Source organism: Salmo salar, chromosome 04, assembly GCF_965601325.2.
Source record: "Salmo salar chromosome 04, fSalSal1, whole genome shotgun sequence".
Lineage (NCBI taxonomy): Eukaryota > Metazoa > Chordata > Actinopteri > Salmoniformes > Salmonidae > Salmo > Salmo salar.
The window spans coordinates 24,553,398-24,570,569 of record NC_138294.1 but is presented as its reverse complement, the minus strand read 5'-3'; the positions used below and the strand labels follow the sequence as shown (position 1 = coordinate 24,570,569).

At 42.8% G+C, this 17,172-nt stretch overlaps 1 protein-coding gene and 1 long non-coding RNA gene across 2 annotated transcripts in view; one reads left to right on the top strand and one right to left on the bottom strand.

Annotated features, from left to right (window-relative positions):
• Positions 1-4,780: 4,780 nt before the first annotated feature.
• On the top strand, positions 4,781-13,047 carry LOC123742533 (uncharacterized). The gene is made up of 3 exons (XR_006769710.2): positions 4,781-4,864; positions 7,070-7,234; positions 12,932-13,047. It is a non-coding gene; the product is annotated as an uncharacterized LOC123742533 (long non-coding RNA).
• Positions 11,429-17,172, bottom strand: part of LOC106602431 (uncharacterized) — a 24,700-nt gene continuing 18,956 nt past the window's right edge. The window contains exon 7 of the mRNA XM_014195068.3: positions 11,429-13,278. Within this exon, the coding sequence (XP_014050543.2) occupies positions 12,265-13,278 (1,014 nt within the window). The 3' untranslated portion in view covers positions 11,429-12,264. The remainder of the gene's footprint in view (positions 13,279-17,172) is intronic.

Below are 17,172 nucleotides of genomic sequence, written 5' to 3'. Positions count from 1 at the left end.
GTTGTGCAGCCCAATCAACCACGCCAAACGGTCTTGAGTGGCAACAGATCTGCCCAATTAGCTGATTTGTTTTCCATACACTCACTGCTTTCGTCACACCCACTCCGGTCGCCATATTGGGCTGCAGCGTCCCATACTTGGGACGAAAGCGAATGTTTCCGGTTTTCAGGGATATAGTATTTTCAACATAACTTCTGGCTCCTCTGAAAACAGATGTGGGGATTCCGCCAGAGATACTTTTGAGGAGATGGGGAAAATACATTGGAATCAGTTAAGCGCCCATTGTGTACGTTGCCCATGCGTCGTCAATTGGCCGCGCGGTGCACTCTGGGCGAGTAAATGGGAGTCAATTGGGTGCTAGCTACACAACCCAAAATTAGTAATTTGTGTCTCGGACCAGACAGGATATATTGTATTAGGTTTTGCAGTGTTTGTGATGCCAATTTAGCAATTTTGTTGCTAGATTTAGCAACTTTTCAGAGTACCCTGGCAACTTTTTTTTCAAACAGCACCTAGCAACAAATTTAGCAACTTTTAAAAATGTTTTTGGAACTTTTAGCAACTTTTAAAAAGTGACTCAAACGCTAAAATGCACACATTTTCCCTCTAAATTACACAAAAACGATTTTCTCTGTCACAACACACGTGCCTGGCTGCAAAAGTGTTGTGAGTGATGTCTGCAGCAGGCGCTCAGCTTGTGCACAGGCAGCAGCAGGCCAGCAGCAATTTCAACAAATTGCAAATCATTGTTGGCTGACTGCAGCAGCAGTAGTATGCGTTCAACGAGACAAACCCAATGAATATAGTTGGTCACAAATGTTTGATCTTGAACAGAACTTACAACATCAATCAACATGTCTCAATCAAAATTGTACAGCCAGAAGTACACAAAAGAGTGGGAGTCTGTACCTGAATTTAAAGGGTGGCTGAAGCCAGTAATTGGGGACGATTGTCGGGCATACTGTGCGTACTGCAAATCAGATATGCTTGCAAAAATGTATGACATCAAAAAACATTGTGCTACAGCAAAGCATATAAATAAATCAAAACCGTACAACCCCACAACGCAGTCTACATTACCACAGTTGGTTAAAAAAGTGGATAACTTCAAAAGCGCAGCAGCTACTATGGCAATGGCCACTGCAGAGCATTGTTCGCTGCTAGCATGTGACCATTTAGGTATGGCTTGCAAAGCTGCCTTTTCAGATTCTGTGGCAGCAACAAACTTCCAAATGCACCGCACCAAGTGCACAGAAATGATTAGGGGAGTACTGGCTCCTTATTTTCTCAAAAGGGTAACATCAGATTTGGGGGATGAGAAGTTCAGTCTCCTTTTGGATGAGTCCACTGATGTCAGTGTCTCAAAATACCTGGGTGTGGTGATTCGGTATTTCAGTGCTAAAAAAATAACCGTTGTGTCCACATTTCTTGGGCTGGTTGAATTGGAGGGGGGCAATGCCAGATCAATAGCAAAGGTGGTAGTTGAGTTTCTTGAGAAGTGTAACCTTAAAAAAGAGAATCTTCAGGGTATTGGCACTGATAATGCGTCTGTGATGACTGGGGTGCACAGCGGGGTGCACAAGATCTTAAAGGAAGAATGTGCATTTCCCAATTTGGTACTCATCTGCTGTGTGTGCCAGTCTTTACAATTGGCAGTCTGTGCAGCATCCAAAGAAACAATCCCTAGGAGTGTTGAGTACTTAATCAGGGAAACCTACAACTGGTTTTCGATTTCCCCAAAACGGCGCAAGGCGTACAAAGCAGTGTATGCCACTATTAATTGTGGCCAGAAACCCCTGCAGATCACCAAAGTGTGTGCCACACATTGGCTATCGATTGAGCCTGTGGTAACTCGTATATTGAGCCAGTGGGAAGAACTGAAACTCCACTTTGAGTTGACCAAGGCCAGTGAGCGTTGCTACATGACGGATGTGCTCCACGCCATGTACATGGACAAGACCAACTATGTCTACCTGACATTCTTGAAATCAATCCTGTCCAACGTACAAGTTGCAGTGAAGTCATTTGAGGGAGAGCAAACAGATCCTGTCAAGCTTTTGGACAATCTGGTACACCTCTTAACATCAATTTGCAGCAGAGTAGTCAACCCTATGGCAAAAATTGATGTCCTGAAGGATGCCATTGATGGACACCTCAGTCCATCACCATACCTTGGGTACCTTTTCGAGAGCACGGTGTACCAACTCAGTCTTGCGCCAGAGGACAAAAAGGTCATTCGGAGACAGTGCATCAACTACATTGTTGCTTTAAGCAAGGAGCTGCAAGCAAGGCTCCCAGACAACCTTGAAGCCTTGCGAAACATGGCCTTGTTCAGTGTTAAGGAAACGTTAAAGCACAATAAAGGCACCACTGAAATTATTAAAGTAGCTGAGCTACTGGGATACCAGCCCCAAACAATTGATCAAATTGTTTCCCAATGGAGAAACATCCATCTGTTTAGGTGGGACAACTGAAAATACAGTCGAGTTTTGGAGTGAAGTCAATAACTACACGGACTCTTCCGGGTCAAATCCATTTGAAGAACTGTGCAAAGCTGCACTCGCAGCCCTCTCCTTGCCACACTCAAATGCGGAGGTTGAACGGCTGTTCAGCCAAATGAGTGTGGTCAAGTCAAAGTTAAGAAATAGAATGTCACTGCACACTCTCAACTCCATACTCCTGGTGCAGTATGGACTGAAGCTGGCTGGTGATACCTGTTACCAGCATAAACTACCAAGTGAAGTTCTGCAGCAGTTTGGCACCACAGCAGCATATAGCTTTAAGGCCACTCCATCCTCTACTGCTGGTTCCAGCTCCGTGACAATGCAGTTGGACAGTGAAGATGAAGAGGATTTCCTTGCCGATCGATGATTCATAATATTTACAGTTCGTATGCAAGGAGTGGACTTTCTGGAACTGGCGGAGACACACAGCTGATGGTGGCAGTGTGTACTGCAGTGTGTGCGAGAACAGTAACAATATGTGGAGGAAACCATTGAGCAGCTAGCCAGCCAAGCAGCACAACAACCTGGAGAGAGCTGGAGAGAGAATCCTAGCTTGTTCAATAAGATAGCATATATACCTTGTTATTAGCCTGTACCTATAATTGTTGATCAGTTAGGTAGCATGTTAACTTACTACCGATACACTGCTTAAAACTATAATTGTTCAGCGTGTGTAGGTTTACTAGTTAAAAAGAAAATACATTTTATTTAATTGCTCAATAATGTGTAATTGTTCAATAATTCAATGTGTTGTGTTTAAAGAAAAGTGATCATATAAAATGTGTTGTGTTTATATTACTTTTACAAATAAGAATACATGATAATAAACAAACAAATCTAAACTAACAAATGTCAAATCATATTTTTCGCCGAGATGGCCAGTCAATTTGAGTAACAGTATTGTGTATTCTACGTAATGACGCAGTTTTACGTTATTACGTAATGATGTCATCACGCAATGACATCACAACGTAATTTAGCAACTTTTAGCAACAAATCGACCTGCCTCTAGCATCTTCCCCTGAAAATTAGTTGGCAACACTGCTTGTACACGGTCAGACAGATAGGGGTATTTGTGATGTTACTCTGGGTACCAAGCTCTTAAACACCCTAATGTTGAGATGGCATTGTCAATCAGTAAAGCAGAAGCAGTGCCAGAAATATGGGAGGGAAAGGGAGCGACTGTTATTAGATTTGAGGAGCAGTGTGATTGAAGAACCAAGATTAAATTAACTGCTGTGGAAATCATCAGGGGATGTAGTATTTAATTATGTATTTCGTTTCCTTAAGGAGACAAGACTATTGGGTAGGATTTAGAGCTTCCCTGTCTCTTGTAAGGCACCTTAAAGTTGGTTGCCAACCGCCATATAAAATCCACAGAAGAAGAACCCAACATTAGCATGAATTTCATCAACAATTAGTACAACATTACAAATGTTTTCCAAGACGTGAGATACTTAACTTGTTCTCTGTAATATCGTATAGCTTTGGAATCGTGACATTACGTAAGGTAATAGGCAGTTTTCTCGATTCATTAATTATTTATTATTTTTTTTAATAGATTTTTATTCATAATACAAAAATCAACAACTTTTTTTATTTTTATTTTACCTTTATTGCTGCATCAAACATGTCTAACAAAACAAAACACAGGTATTAACAAGAAAATGCTAAAACATACAAAAAATATCAATAAAATAATTACAAAAATGAACAATTCTAGTGCAATTGTATGACTCACTTGTTCTTTGAATGTAAATTTGTGTCAGAATTTTGGAAAAACCTTGCATAATACTTATTTACCATTATGAACACTACCCATGTTTTTGACATAAAGGATATAATATGTTACTATTGCATTGATAACAAGACCATTGAAATGATTGTGATTTTTTTTATTCTTGTTGCCAAATACTTTATACACAAACAAAAATTCCAAAGTTCAATACCAAAATTACACATATTTTTTATTGAATTTAATTATCTTAAGACATTATCCCTAGTGAATAACAACAACAATAACATCTTCCTGAATCATTATAATGAGATTTCTTCAGAGTGAAAAAATAAAATCAAAAAAAGGTTTATCGAATCATTCGCTGACTAAGAAGGGATTGCGTGACGAATAGCTAAGAAACTGTACGACGCAGCATAACAACGTGAACGTGATTGGTCGACAGTCTGCTGGGCGGGACGTAATACGTTTCTACATCCATTGACCAATGGGATTCCTATCTCCTCCTTGCTCCACTATATCTGGCAGAGCTCAGGCAGAGAGGAAGAGGCGAAGCGAGAGGGATAACTGGGACCAAAATCTGTTGCCGGTTTTTCGTTCACCAAGCGAGGAATTGTGTATGGAGGTAAATGAGAGCGTGTCGAATTTGGTCAACAACAAAAAATGAATGGCTTATTTGCTCGAATATGCATTTCGTAATGCTTCGGTTGTTACGAGTGTACTAATATAAGTAGTATACGTGACATCAAGGCAACTTGGAGAAAAAACACTGTCGGAGTTGTGCCTGTTGTTCACACATGTATCTGCGAAGTCATAGTCTTGCCTCCTCCAAACTGCCTTCCATTTTTGAAGTCATTCATTTACATTGTTAAAACGGCCACTTGAATATCTGGTCAATATAGTGGCTCTATGCCTACCTACTATGTCAGGTTACGGAACATGTGTAGGGATGTGATTTGGATTGGACCCACGTACAAACGATTGGCGGAATACTCCAAGTATCTCGAATGCACACCTCTTAAATTTCTTTGCGGACCTTCATACCATAGAAGAATAACACCCTTCTCTTCAGTGTAAAAGGAAACGAATAGTAACAAAACAATTTCCACGTTTTGTTATTTAGACGTTTATCAACACCCTTGAAATCAATGAGTAATTTAATTGGACAGCATCACATACTTACCCCAGGTCGTCTTTACTTTGCGTTGTAGACGGGACTTGATTAATGTTATTTAGGTAACGCTAACAATGGCTAACTGTATGGGTTTTCATACTCAAATAGCCTCCATCGTTAAGGTGTTATCGAATGCATTCGTTGCAGAAATATAGTGTAGACATTTGGTAATGTTGTAAATTACTATTGTAGCTGGAAACGGCATATTTTAGAAAGAGAAAGAAGAGTGGCAGGCCCCGGTACACAACTGAGCAAGAGGACAAGTACATTAGTGTCTAGTTTGAGAAAGTCCTCAACTGGCAGCTTCATTGAATAGTACCTGCAAAACACCAGTCTCAACGTCAACAGTGAAGAGGCGATTCCAGGATGCTGGCCTAGGCAGAGTTGCAAAGAAAAAGCCATATCTCAGACTGACCAATAAAAGATTAAGATGGGCAAAAGAACAGACACTGGCCAGAGAAACTCTGCCTAGAAGGTCAGCATCCCGGAGTCGCCTCTTCACTGTTGACATTGAGACTAGTGTTTTGCGGGTACTATTTAATGAAGCTGCCAGTTGGGGATTTGTGATGTGTCTGTTTCTCAAACTAGACACTAATGTACTTGTCCTCTTGCTCAGTTGTGCACCGGGGCCTCCCACTCTTTCTATTCTGGTTAGAGCCAGTTTGCGCTGTTCTGTGAAGGGAGTAGTACACAGCTTTATACGAGATCTTCAGTTTCTTGGCAATGTCTCGCATGGAATAGCCTTCATTTCTCAGGACAAGAATAGATTGAGTTTCAGAAGAAAGTACTTTGTTTCTGGCCATTTTGAGCCTGTAATCAAACCCACAAATGCTGATGCTCCAGATACTCAACTAGTCTAAAGGAGGCCAGTTTTTATTGCTTCTTTAATCAATAAAACAGTTTACAGCTGTGCTAACATAATTGCAAAAGGGTTTTCTAATGATTAATTATCCTTTTAAAATGATAAACTTGGATTCGCTAACACAGTGCCATTGGAACACAGGAGTGATGGTTGCTGATAATGGGCCTCTGTACGCCTATGTAGATGCTCCATTTAAAATCAGCTGTTTCCAGCAAAAACATTAACAATGTCTACCCTGTGTTTCTGATCAATTTTATGTTATTTTAATGGACAAAAAAATTGCTTTTCTTTCAAAAACGAGGACATTTCTAAGTGACTCCAAACTTTTGAATGCTAGTGTATATTTTACAGATTCAATCATTACAGGCGGGTTTGATTCTTATTAAAGAAATGAAGTCCAGACAGGCTAATTTAGGAAACGTTCTGATGGACAGATAGGCCTATACTGAGGATCGGTGAACACACACCTGTAAAAGGACCCGCTGATCAAAGCCACCAGCATATGTTGGACACAAACAAATATTTCTCCTTTTCATTAAAACCTATTTAAAAAAAAAAAAAAAAAAAAAAAAAAAAAAACAGGCCTACCTTAGCCTTTCCGAAAGTAGGCTATAAGATGGTGAATTGGCAAGGAAAGTAGGCTATGAAGGGGAGAGCGACGGCAATGTGATAGTATGAATGGCTAATAATGCACTGTACATCCTTATTTATCTGTCATAGGGGAGCTTGTGAGACTTCCATACGACGTTGTTATCCAAGTCATGTACCGGTAATAACCTCCCCTCTCGTGTCAGTCTGCAGATGCAGAGGCTGCAGGTCCTGGAGTCGAGCAGGAGAGGCCTAGAGGAGAGGAGGACCCACGGCACAGCAGAGACTTCGAGGCTGGAATACCCCCTGTAGCCATGGAGGACCACACCACTGCCCCAGCGCAGCCCAGGACCTGCCATAACATCATGGAGGTCAGTGGAATGCTGAATGCTGTCCTCAAGTCAGAGACAGACACAGAGACTTTAACTGTTAAACAAAGGATTTTACACACAGAGAGACGGGGCTGTTCTCCTGCTCCCGGCTCAGAGTATTTACTTCACGGTAACCTGAGCTCGAGGACGGTTCATTCTCATCCCAACCCAAGTCAACCGTTAGAGACTGACAATGATCCGTCTTGTTCTTACGCTACAGAGATGGATCCTGGCAACATGCTCTTCGGTTTAGAGACCCCGACTGATCTGTCTAGAGGGGACAGGAACCAGTACAGTAGTAGTGTATACTCTGAAGGGTGCCTAGATAAGAAGGGGGAGGTTATACTGGTAGATGAGGTGAAAGTGGAGGGCGATGCTCCTCCCACATGGAATGCAGATAGTCACCTAGGAGATGGACACTCACAGGGCAGAGATTTGTTAAATTACAGGGACAGCTTAGAGACAAATGCAAATGTTGCGACCCACTCCCCTTTACACGCACTCAGGGATCACGACCCAGTGTCAACTTCAACTTCAATGGGGACTTCTGATTCTCACGGCCACGTGTTTTTCGATCAGGTATTGAACTCAAACAACATGGCTAGAGACCAGGCTCAGAGAGGGGGAGCCACATCAGGCGGGAGTAAAGAGAAACTTTTCCTCTGCATGTTCTGTAAGAAAGGTTTCAGCAGCCCCCAGAAAGTGGAGAACCACCAGAGGGTCCACACAGGGGAGAAACCCTACAGCTGTACCCATTGTCACATGTGCTTCACTGAGGCTGGCACCCTAAAGAGGCACCAGAGGGTCCACACAGGGGAGAAACCCTACAACTGCACCCAGTGTGAGAAGAGGTTCTCCCGCCAGGATCACCTTAAGATGCACCTGAAGGTCCACACGGGAGAAAGGCCATTCGCCTGTACACAATGCGGGAAGAGGTTCTCAGAGGGGAGTTATCTCAGGAGACACCAGCAGAAAAAACATTCCACTCGATAGCTTCTGACTTCTCAATCAAACCCTGCATTAAAGACAAATCCCTTTTTTATTTTTTTATCTTTTTAATGTCAGCAGAAGGCATCCCCAGATGCATTTGGAATAATGAGAGGAATACATCTCAGAATTGAATATTCCTGGGTAGAATATTGCATCCAGACATTGTGGTATATTAGCCTAAACAGTATGTTACATATTGTGTTTGGTGCTGTGTAGGTTATGATGTTCAAATGCCCATTTCCATACAAGAACTACTTACTTTTTCCCAAAACACTTTTTAATGAGAATCTATGCATCTTATCATGCAAATTTGTAGTAGAGACCTGTGATTTAATTTTTTTTTTTAAATATGGTGTATTTTAACTTTAATAAATGCAAAATGTGACTTTTCATTCTAAGACTTTTTTTCTCATGAGTCTCACTTTAGTATACCTTCTGTTTGCAATGAAATGCGCTGTAAATGTTTAAGAAAAATACATTATTAGGGGTTCACAGCAAAGTTCTCTGAATTCTTTATTTTCTTGACATGGTCAAGTAACTCAAGAATAGATTGGTAACTTTTTCTAATTTGGCACACAAACTGGAGGCAATGAGTAACTTGGTCAAAAAGAATAGCACCAATTGGCATATAGGTGGTGCTGTTAAAAGCAGTCTCACTTAAACCCTCATATCTATAACCCCGTTTGACCTAGAGACTTTGAACTTTGTATGTATTGTAGGTGTCTTTAATCTTAGCCCCCATCCCCACAGGAGGCCTTTTGCCTCTTGGTAGTCCGTCATTGTAAATAAGAATTTGTTCCCAATTGACTTGCTTAGTTAAATAAAGATTCTCTAAAAAAAAAAAAAAAAAAAATGTATATAGACACATCCGTCATGCTGGACAAATTTGCCTCAAGGACCAATAAAGTCCGCAAGAATAGGTTTTCCTCCTCCTTGGAAATGTTATAATACCTTAGTGTTCTCATGAACCATAAGTCCAAATAAAGCTTGAGGTGTCACTACAGACTCTGGTTTGATTCCAGGCTGTATCACAACCGGCTGTGATTGGGAGTCCCAATGGGCAGCGCGCACAATTGTCGTCCGGGTTTGGCCGGTGTAGGCCGTCATTGTAAATAAGAATTTGTTCTTAATTGACTTGCCTGGTTTAGAAGGGTTTGCGAAAATGCTGACGTTAAAGTAGCTACAGTAGTAAGTAGCTAAAATGCTAAATTTGTCCATGATCACACGCATTTGGTTGCTAGAAGTTTGCGTTATGCGCCCACCCATCCACCCTCTTTTCGTTTTTGCCTGAAGTAACCTGTCATACCAAAGTAACATACTAATTTGAGTGTCCCAGATTTATGTAGGCCAATGTAACATAACGTAAAGTAAACGTATCATGCTAAATGGAGTAGCATGGATTTTAGTAAAACAGTATGTTTTGCTCTGAGACCAGGCTGACTACGTTTGAGTCCTATACTGTAGTTACAGAATGACTTCATTGTTAAACCTATCATGGTGGACATGAATATGGGTAAAAAAATAAGTAATCTATGGTAAATCAAAATTCAGACAAACCTGACTTAACTATTTGTACACTGTTCAAAAGACTAAAGGGAACACTTAACACACAACGTAACTCCAAGTCAATCACACTTCTGTGAAATCAAACTGTCCACTTAGGAAGCAACACTGACAAATTTCACATGCTGTTGTGCAAATGGAATAGACAACAGGTGGAAATTATAGGCAATTAACAAGACACCCCCAATAAAGGAGTGGTTCTGCAGGTGGGGACCACAGACCACTTCTCAGTTCCTATGCTTCCTGGCTGATGTTTTGGTCACTTTTGAATGCTGGCGGTGCTTTCACTCTAGTGGTAGCATGAGACGGAGTCTACAACCCACACAAGTGGCTCAGGTAGTGCAGCTCATCCAGGATGGCACATCAATGCGAGCTGTGGCAAGAAGGTTTGCTGTGTCTGTCAGCGTAGTGTCCAGAGCATGGAGGCGCTACCAGGAGACAGGCCAGTACATCAGGAGACGTGGAGGAGGGCAACAACCCAGCAGCAGGACCGCTACCTCCGCCTTTGTGCAAGGAGGAGCACTGCCAGAGCCCTGCAAAATGACCTCCAGCAGGCCACAAATGTGCATGTGTCTGCTCAAATGGTCAGAAACAGACTCCATGAGGGTGGTATGAGGGCCCGACGTCCACAGGTGGGGGTTGTGCTTACAGCCCAACACCGTGCAGGACGTTTGGCATTTGCCAGAGAACACCAAGATTGGCAAATTCGCCACTAGCGCCCTGTGCTCTTCAGAGATGAAAGCAGGTTCACACTGAGCACATGTGACAGTCTGGAGACGCCGCGGAGAACGTTCTGCTGCCTGCAACATCCTCCAGCATGACCGGTTTGGCGGTGGGTCAGTCATGGTGTGGGGTGGCATTTCTTTGGGGGGCCGCACAGCCCTCCATGTGCTCGCCAGAGGTAGCCTGACTGCCATTAGGTACCGAGATGAGATCCTCAGACCCCTTGTGAAACCATATGCTGGTGCGGTTGGCTCTGGGTTCCTCCTAATGCAAGACAATGCTAGACCTCATGTGGCTGGAGTGTGTCAGCAGTTCCTGCAAGAGGAAGGCATTGATGCTATGGACTGGCCCGCCCGTTCCCCAGACCTGAATCCAATTGAGCACATCTGGGACATCATGTCTCGCTCCATCCACCAACGCCACGTTGCACCACAGACTGTCCAGGAGTTGGCGGATGCTTTAGTCCAGTTCTGGGAGGAGATCCCTCAGGAGACCATCCGCCACCTCATCAGGAGCATGCCCAGGCATTGTAGGGAGGTCATACAGGCACGTGGAGGCCACACACACTACTGAGCCTCATTTTGACTTGTTTTAAGGACATTACATCAAAGTTGGATCAGCCTGTAGTGTGATTTTCCACTTTAATTTTCAGTGTGACTCCAAATCCAGACCTCCATGGGTTGATAAATTGGATTTCCATTGATTATTTTTGTGTGATTTTTGTCAGCACATTCAACTATGTAAAGAAAAAAGTATTTAATAACATATCATTCATTCAGATCTAGGATGTTATTTTAGTGTTCCCTTTATTTTTTTGAGCAGTATATTTTAAGTGTTTAAGTGTATATTGGTTGTAAAGCTGTCAGGTGTATGGAGAATAGGGTGAGATCAGATGTGATGTATACTAAAGAGTCTCAATGAAAGTCCCATTTTGTGTTTATTAAACAAAGAAGTTTTAAATACACCATATGAAAACCACACGTCAACAAGAAAATCTGCATTAATTCTCATTAAAATGGTCTTGGGAAAAAATAAAGTAGTTAAATGGATGTAATGAAATAGGCATTTGTGAACGTCAACCTACACAACACTATGTAATAGACCTTTTAAACTTTTATATGCATTATACTGTATATATCACACAATGTCTGGATGCAATATTCTATTCAGGAATATTCAACACTGAAATCTGTCCCTATCGTTATTCCAAATGCATCTGTGGATCTTTTCTGTTGACAGCATTGAAAATTAATCTTTGTCTTGAGAGAAGATTAAGAAGCATCCTGATTGGATCTATGGACAGCTAACCAATGAGCAGCATGAAAATAAGAGGGTAGATAAAGATGAGAAAGTAATCATGTTCTGTACACACAAATAAAGAACTCAGGGAAAGGGACAGCCTCAAAGAGTACATGCATGGTTAGGTGGGCAAAAGGAGAGAACTGAATGTGAGCGAGAAATACATAAGGGTTAGCTTGGAGGAAGAACAAGGCAAAAAGGCAAAAAAAAGGTTAGAGGGCAGGACTAAAGCTAATGAGAGAAAGTTGTTGGCAGCATGTCACCGCACTAACACAAATGATGGGGAGACAATGTGCTATTGAGTGGCTCTAAGGAACTAGGGGGTTGCAGTAGTGATTCCTGTACCCTGAGGAGGGAATGGTTACCTCTTATGTTATGAAGTGTAATGGTTTTTCTGCTGGTGTATCATGAGGTAGTTCCTCTCTGAAACCCTCAGAGAAGGCAAATGGCCTTTCTCATGTGTGGACCTTCAGGTGCCTCTTCAGATGATGCTGGTGTGAGAACCTCTTCTCACACTGAGGGCAGCTGTATGGTTTCTCCCCTGTGTGGATCCTCTGGTGCCTCTTCAGGGTGCCAGCCTCTGCGAAGTGCATGTGACACTGGGTACAGCTGAAGGGTTTCTCCCCTGTGTGGACCCTCTGGTGGATCTTAACATAGTTCGCCTCAGCAAAGCACTTCCCACATGTGGGGCAGGCATACAGCTTGTCAGCGTCAGTCCTAATGTTCGGCTTCCCACGTTGTGACCCAATGACACCAGAGTAGCTGGAAGCAGGAGCCACCACACTCAGCTGGTTAGTCTTTGAGCTCCCTGCTTGACCTCTATCCATTGTTTGGGTGTTGTTCGGATTGTGTGCTGTGTTATAGGCTAGGTACCTCTTGTGGTGAATGCCCATCCTGACCCTGTCTGTATTGGTGGGGTAACCATGAGGCAGCTGAGGAAGGCTAGACCCAGGCCCAGGCTTTCTATGAACCCAATCATCAGGAATTAGACGAGATCCTGAAGGAGAAGACAGACTTTCCGATAGACTTCCACCAGGGGTGTCTCCCACCACTCTCTGTAAAAGCTGAAGCCCAGGGTGACCTGCTTTGTTCATCATCGATACTGTGGTGTTTGTTTCATAGGAACAGGAGGGTCTATCTCTACCAGGCCCTGCTTCATCCCTGCACTGAGACTGTGAAGAGAAGGGTCTGGGCTGCAGACTGGATCCCTGACTGGAGCCTCTGTCTCTCTGATGACCACCAGGACTGAGGTTGTTCAGTCCACCTGTCCACTGGTTGTGTTCTGTGTCGTGGTTGTGGTGGAGTCTTTGTTCCTCGCGGTTCGATCCTGGTTCTGACTCAGGAAAGAAGAGCGACGGCTCCTGATCCAGGGTTCTCATCCAAGGCAAGGGTTTGTGACCGCCCGCCACAGAGTTCCAGTCTCTCCCACCAGCAACACCGGATATCAGCAGTTCCTCATGGACTGCAGGCTGTAAACAAAAATTGAACCGAAAAGCATATAGGTTTAGATAAGAAATAATTTGCTGTACACAAACGTGAATATTGATAACCACAGTCAAGTGCATCTCCAACACTGTGATTCAAGTACCTAATATGGAGCCATTGGAGTTTCTTAAATGTCCATACTGTGTTGATTCAAGAATTAAGTATAATGTTTTGGTTCGACTGAGACAAGTGAAACTCAGTCCCTGTAATGACACAAAAATAGCCAAGTCAGTCAGCACAGAGTCAATTTTGTTTTGAATTTCAATAAAATGGTCATATATTCACATACCGTGAAGTACAGTACTTTTATTGCACAAAATGATACGTGACAAGAGTAACATCTCACTTTGGTAACAATCAATTTTTCTGCAAATCTGGTACCCTCGCTTTGTTAAAATACATTTTTGAATACTTTGTAAAAGGTTAAACATTACATTACTGTCATGTCTTGGCTATCATTAATGTGATGACGGTTGTTTTATCAAATCGATTAACAATGTTTAATTATTATGATGATTAAATTAATCCCGTAACAATTAACTCATTAGCAATCTTGGGAATACCACGGAAAAAGGTAATTTAACGAGTTACCATTTTCCGAATTAACTCTGAAAGATATAAATATCTCTTACATTTCAGTCATCAATAACTTAATTGTTTACCTTCTATCAGTCTCATTCCGAATGTCGCAAACTATTGGATATCTGCACGAACCCTAGCATAAATGATGAATCAGTGATATAGATTGGCTTAATTATTTATTTACTAACTAACTAACTAATCACACAGAATTACATAAGCACACACACAGGATAGGTTATACATTGGTTTGGACATTTTTTATTTATTTTTTTATTTCACCTTTATTTAACCAGGTAGGCTAGTTGAGAACAAGTTCCCATTTGCAACTGCGACCTGGCCAAGATAAAGCATAGCAATGCGACACATACAACAACACAGAGTTGCACATGGAATAATCAAAACATACAGTAATAATAATAATAATAATAAAACAGTAGAACAAAATAAAACAAAAAGTCTATATACAGTGAGTGCAAATGAGGTAAGTTAAGGCAATAAATAGGCCATGGTGGCGAAGTAATTACAATATAGCAATTAAACACTGGAATGGTAGATGTGCAGAAGATGAATGTGCAAGTAGAGATACTGGGGTGCAAAGGAGCAAGATAAATAAATACAGTATGGGGATGAGGTAGTTGGATGGACTGTTTACAGATGGGCTATGTACAGGTGCAGTGATCTGTGAGCTGCTCTGACAGCTGGTGCTTAAAGCTAGTGAGGGAGATATGAGTCTCCAGCTTCAGAGATTTTTGCAGTTCGTTCCAGTCATTGGCAGCAGAGAACTGGAAGGAAAGATGCCCAAAGGAGGAATTGGCTTTGGGGGTGACCAGTGAGATATACCTGCTGGAGCGCGTGCTACGAGTGGGTGCTGCTATGGTGACCAGTGAGCTGAGATAAGGCAAGGCTTTACCTAGCAGAGACTTGTAGATAACCTGTAGCCAGTGGGCTTGACAACGAGTATGAAGCGAGGGCCAACCATTGCGTACAGGTCGCAATGGTGGGTAGTGTATGGGGCTTTGGTGACAAAACGGATGGCACTGTGATAGACTGCATCCAGTTTGTTGAGTAAAGTGTTGTAGGCTATTTTATAGATCACCGAAGTCGAGGATCAGTAGGATAGTCAGTTTTACGAGGGTGTGTTTGGCAGCATGAGTGAAGGATGCTTTGTTGCGATATAGGAAGCCGATTCTAGATGTAATTTTGGATTGGAGATGCTTAATGTGAGTCTGGAAGGAGAGTTTACAGTAACCAGAAACCCAGGTATTTGTAGTTGTCCACGTATTCTAAGTCAGAGCCGTCCAGAGTAGTGATGCTGGACGGGCAAGCAGGTGCGGGCAGTGATTGATTGAATAGCATGCATTTAGATTTACTTGCGTTTAAGAGCAGTTGGAGGCCACGGAAGGAGAGTTATATAGCATTGAAGCTCGTCTGGAGGTTAGTTAACTGTCCAAAGAGGGGCCAGAAGTATACAGAATGGTGTCGTCTGCGTAGAGGTGGATCAGAGAATCACCAGCAGCAAGAGCAACATCATTGATGTATACAGAGAAGAGAGTCGGCCCGAGAATTGAACCCTGTGGCACACCCATAGAGACTGCCAGAGGTCCGGACAACAGGCCCTCCGATTTGACACACTGAACTCTATCAGAGAAGTAGTTGGTAAACCAGGCGAGGCAATCATTTGAGAAACCAAGGCTGTCGAGACTGCCAATAAGAATGTGGTGATTGACAGAGTCGAAAGCCTTGGCCAGGTTGATGAATACGGCTGCACAGTAATGTCTCTTATCGATGGCAGTTCTGATGTCGTTTAGGACATTGAGTGTGGCTGAGGTGCACCCATGACCAGCTCTGAAACCAGATTGCATAGCGGAGAAGGTACGGTGGGATTCAAAATGGTCGGTAATCTGTTTGTTAACTTAGACAGGGTAGAATAGATATAGGTCTGTAGCAGTTTGGGTCTAGAGTGTCACCCCCTTTGAAGAGGGGGATGACCGCGGCAGCTTTCCAATCTTTGGGAATCTCAGATGATACGAAAGAGGTTGAACAGGCTAGTAATAGGGGTTGCAACAATTTCGGCAGATAATTTTAGAAAGAGAGGGTCCAGATTGTCTAGCCCGGCTGATTTGTATGGGTCCAGATTTTGCAGCTCTTTCAGAACATCAGCTATCTGGATGAAGGAGAAATGGTGGGGGCTTTGGCGGGTTGCTGTGGAGGGTGCCGGGCAGTTGACAGGGGTAGCAGGGTGGAAAGCATGGCCAGCCGTAGTGAAATGCTTATTGAAATTCTCAATTATAGTGGATTTATCGGTAGTAACAGTGTTTCCTAGCCTCAGAGCAGTGGGCAGCTGGGAGGAGGTGCTCTTATTCTCCATGGACTTTACAGTGTCCCAGAACTTGTTTGAGTTAGTACTACAGGATGCACATTTCTGTTTGAAAAAGCTAGCCTTAGCTTTTCTAACTGCCTGTGTATATTTGTTCCTAACTTCCCTGAAAAGTTGCATATCACGGGGGCTATTCGATGCTAATGCAGAACGCCACAGGATGTTTTTGTGCTGGTCAGGGGCAGACAGTTCTGGAGTGAACCAAGGAATATATCTATTCCTTGTTCAATTTTGAGTGGGGCATGCTTATTTAAGATGGTGAGGAAGGCACTTTTAAAGAATAGCCAGGCATCATCTACTGACGGGATGAGGTCAATGTCATTCCAGGATACCCCGGCCAGGTCGATTAGAAAGGCCTGCTCGCAGAAGTGTTTTAGGGAGCGTTTGACAGTGATGAGGGGTGGCCGTTTGGTCGCAGACCCATTACGGATGCAGGCAATGAGGCAGTGATCGCTGAGATCTTGATTGAAAACAGCAGAGGTGTATATGGAGGGCGAGTTAGTTAGGATAACATCTATGGGGGTGTCCGTGTTTACAGATTTGGGGTTGTACCTGGTAGGTTCATTGATCATTTTTGTGAGATTGAGGGCATCAAACTTAGATTGTAGGATGGCCGGGGTGTTAAGCATGTCCCAGTTTAGGTCACCTAGTAGCACGAGCTCAGAAGATAGATGGGGGGCAATCAGTTCACATATGGTGTCGAGGGCACAGCTGGGGGCAGAGGGAGGTCTATAGCAAGCGGCAACAGTGAGAGACTTGTTTCTGGAAAGGTGAATTTTTAGAAGTAGAAGCTCGAATTGTTTGGGTACAGGCTTGGAATGTAATACAGAACTCTGCAGGCTATCTTTGCAGTAGATTGCAACACCGCCCCCTTTGGCAGTTCTATCTTGGCGGAAAATGTTATAGTTAGCGATGGAGA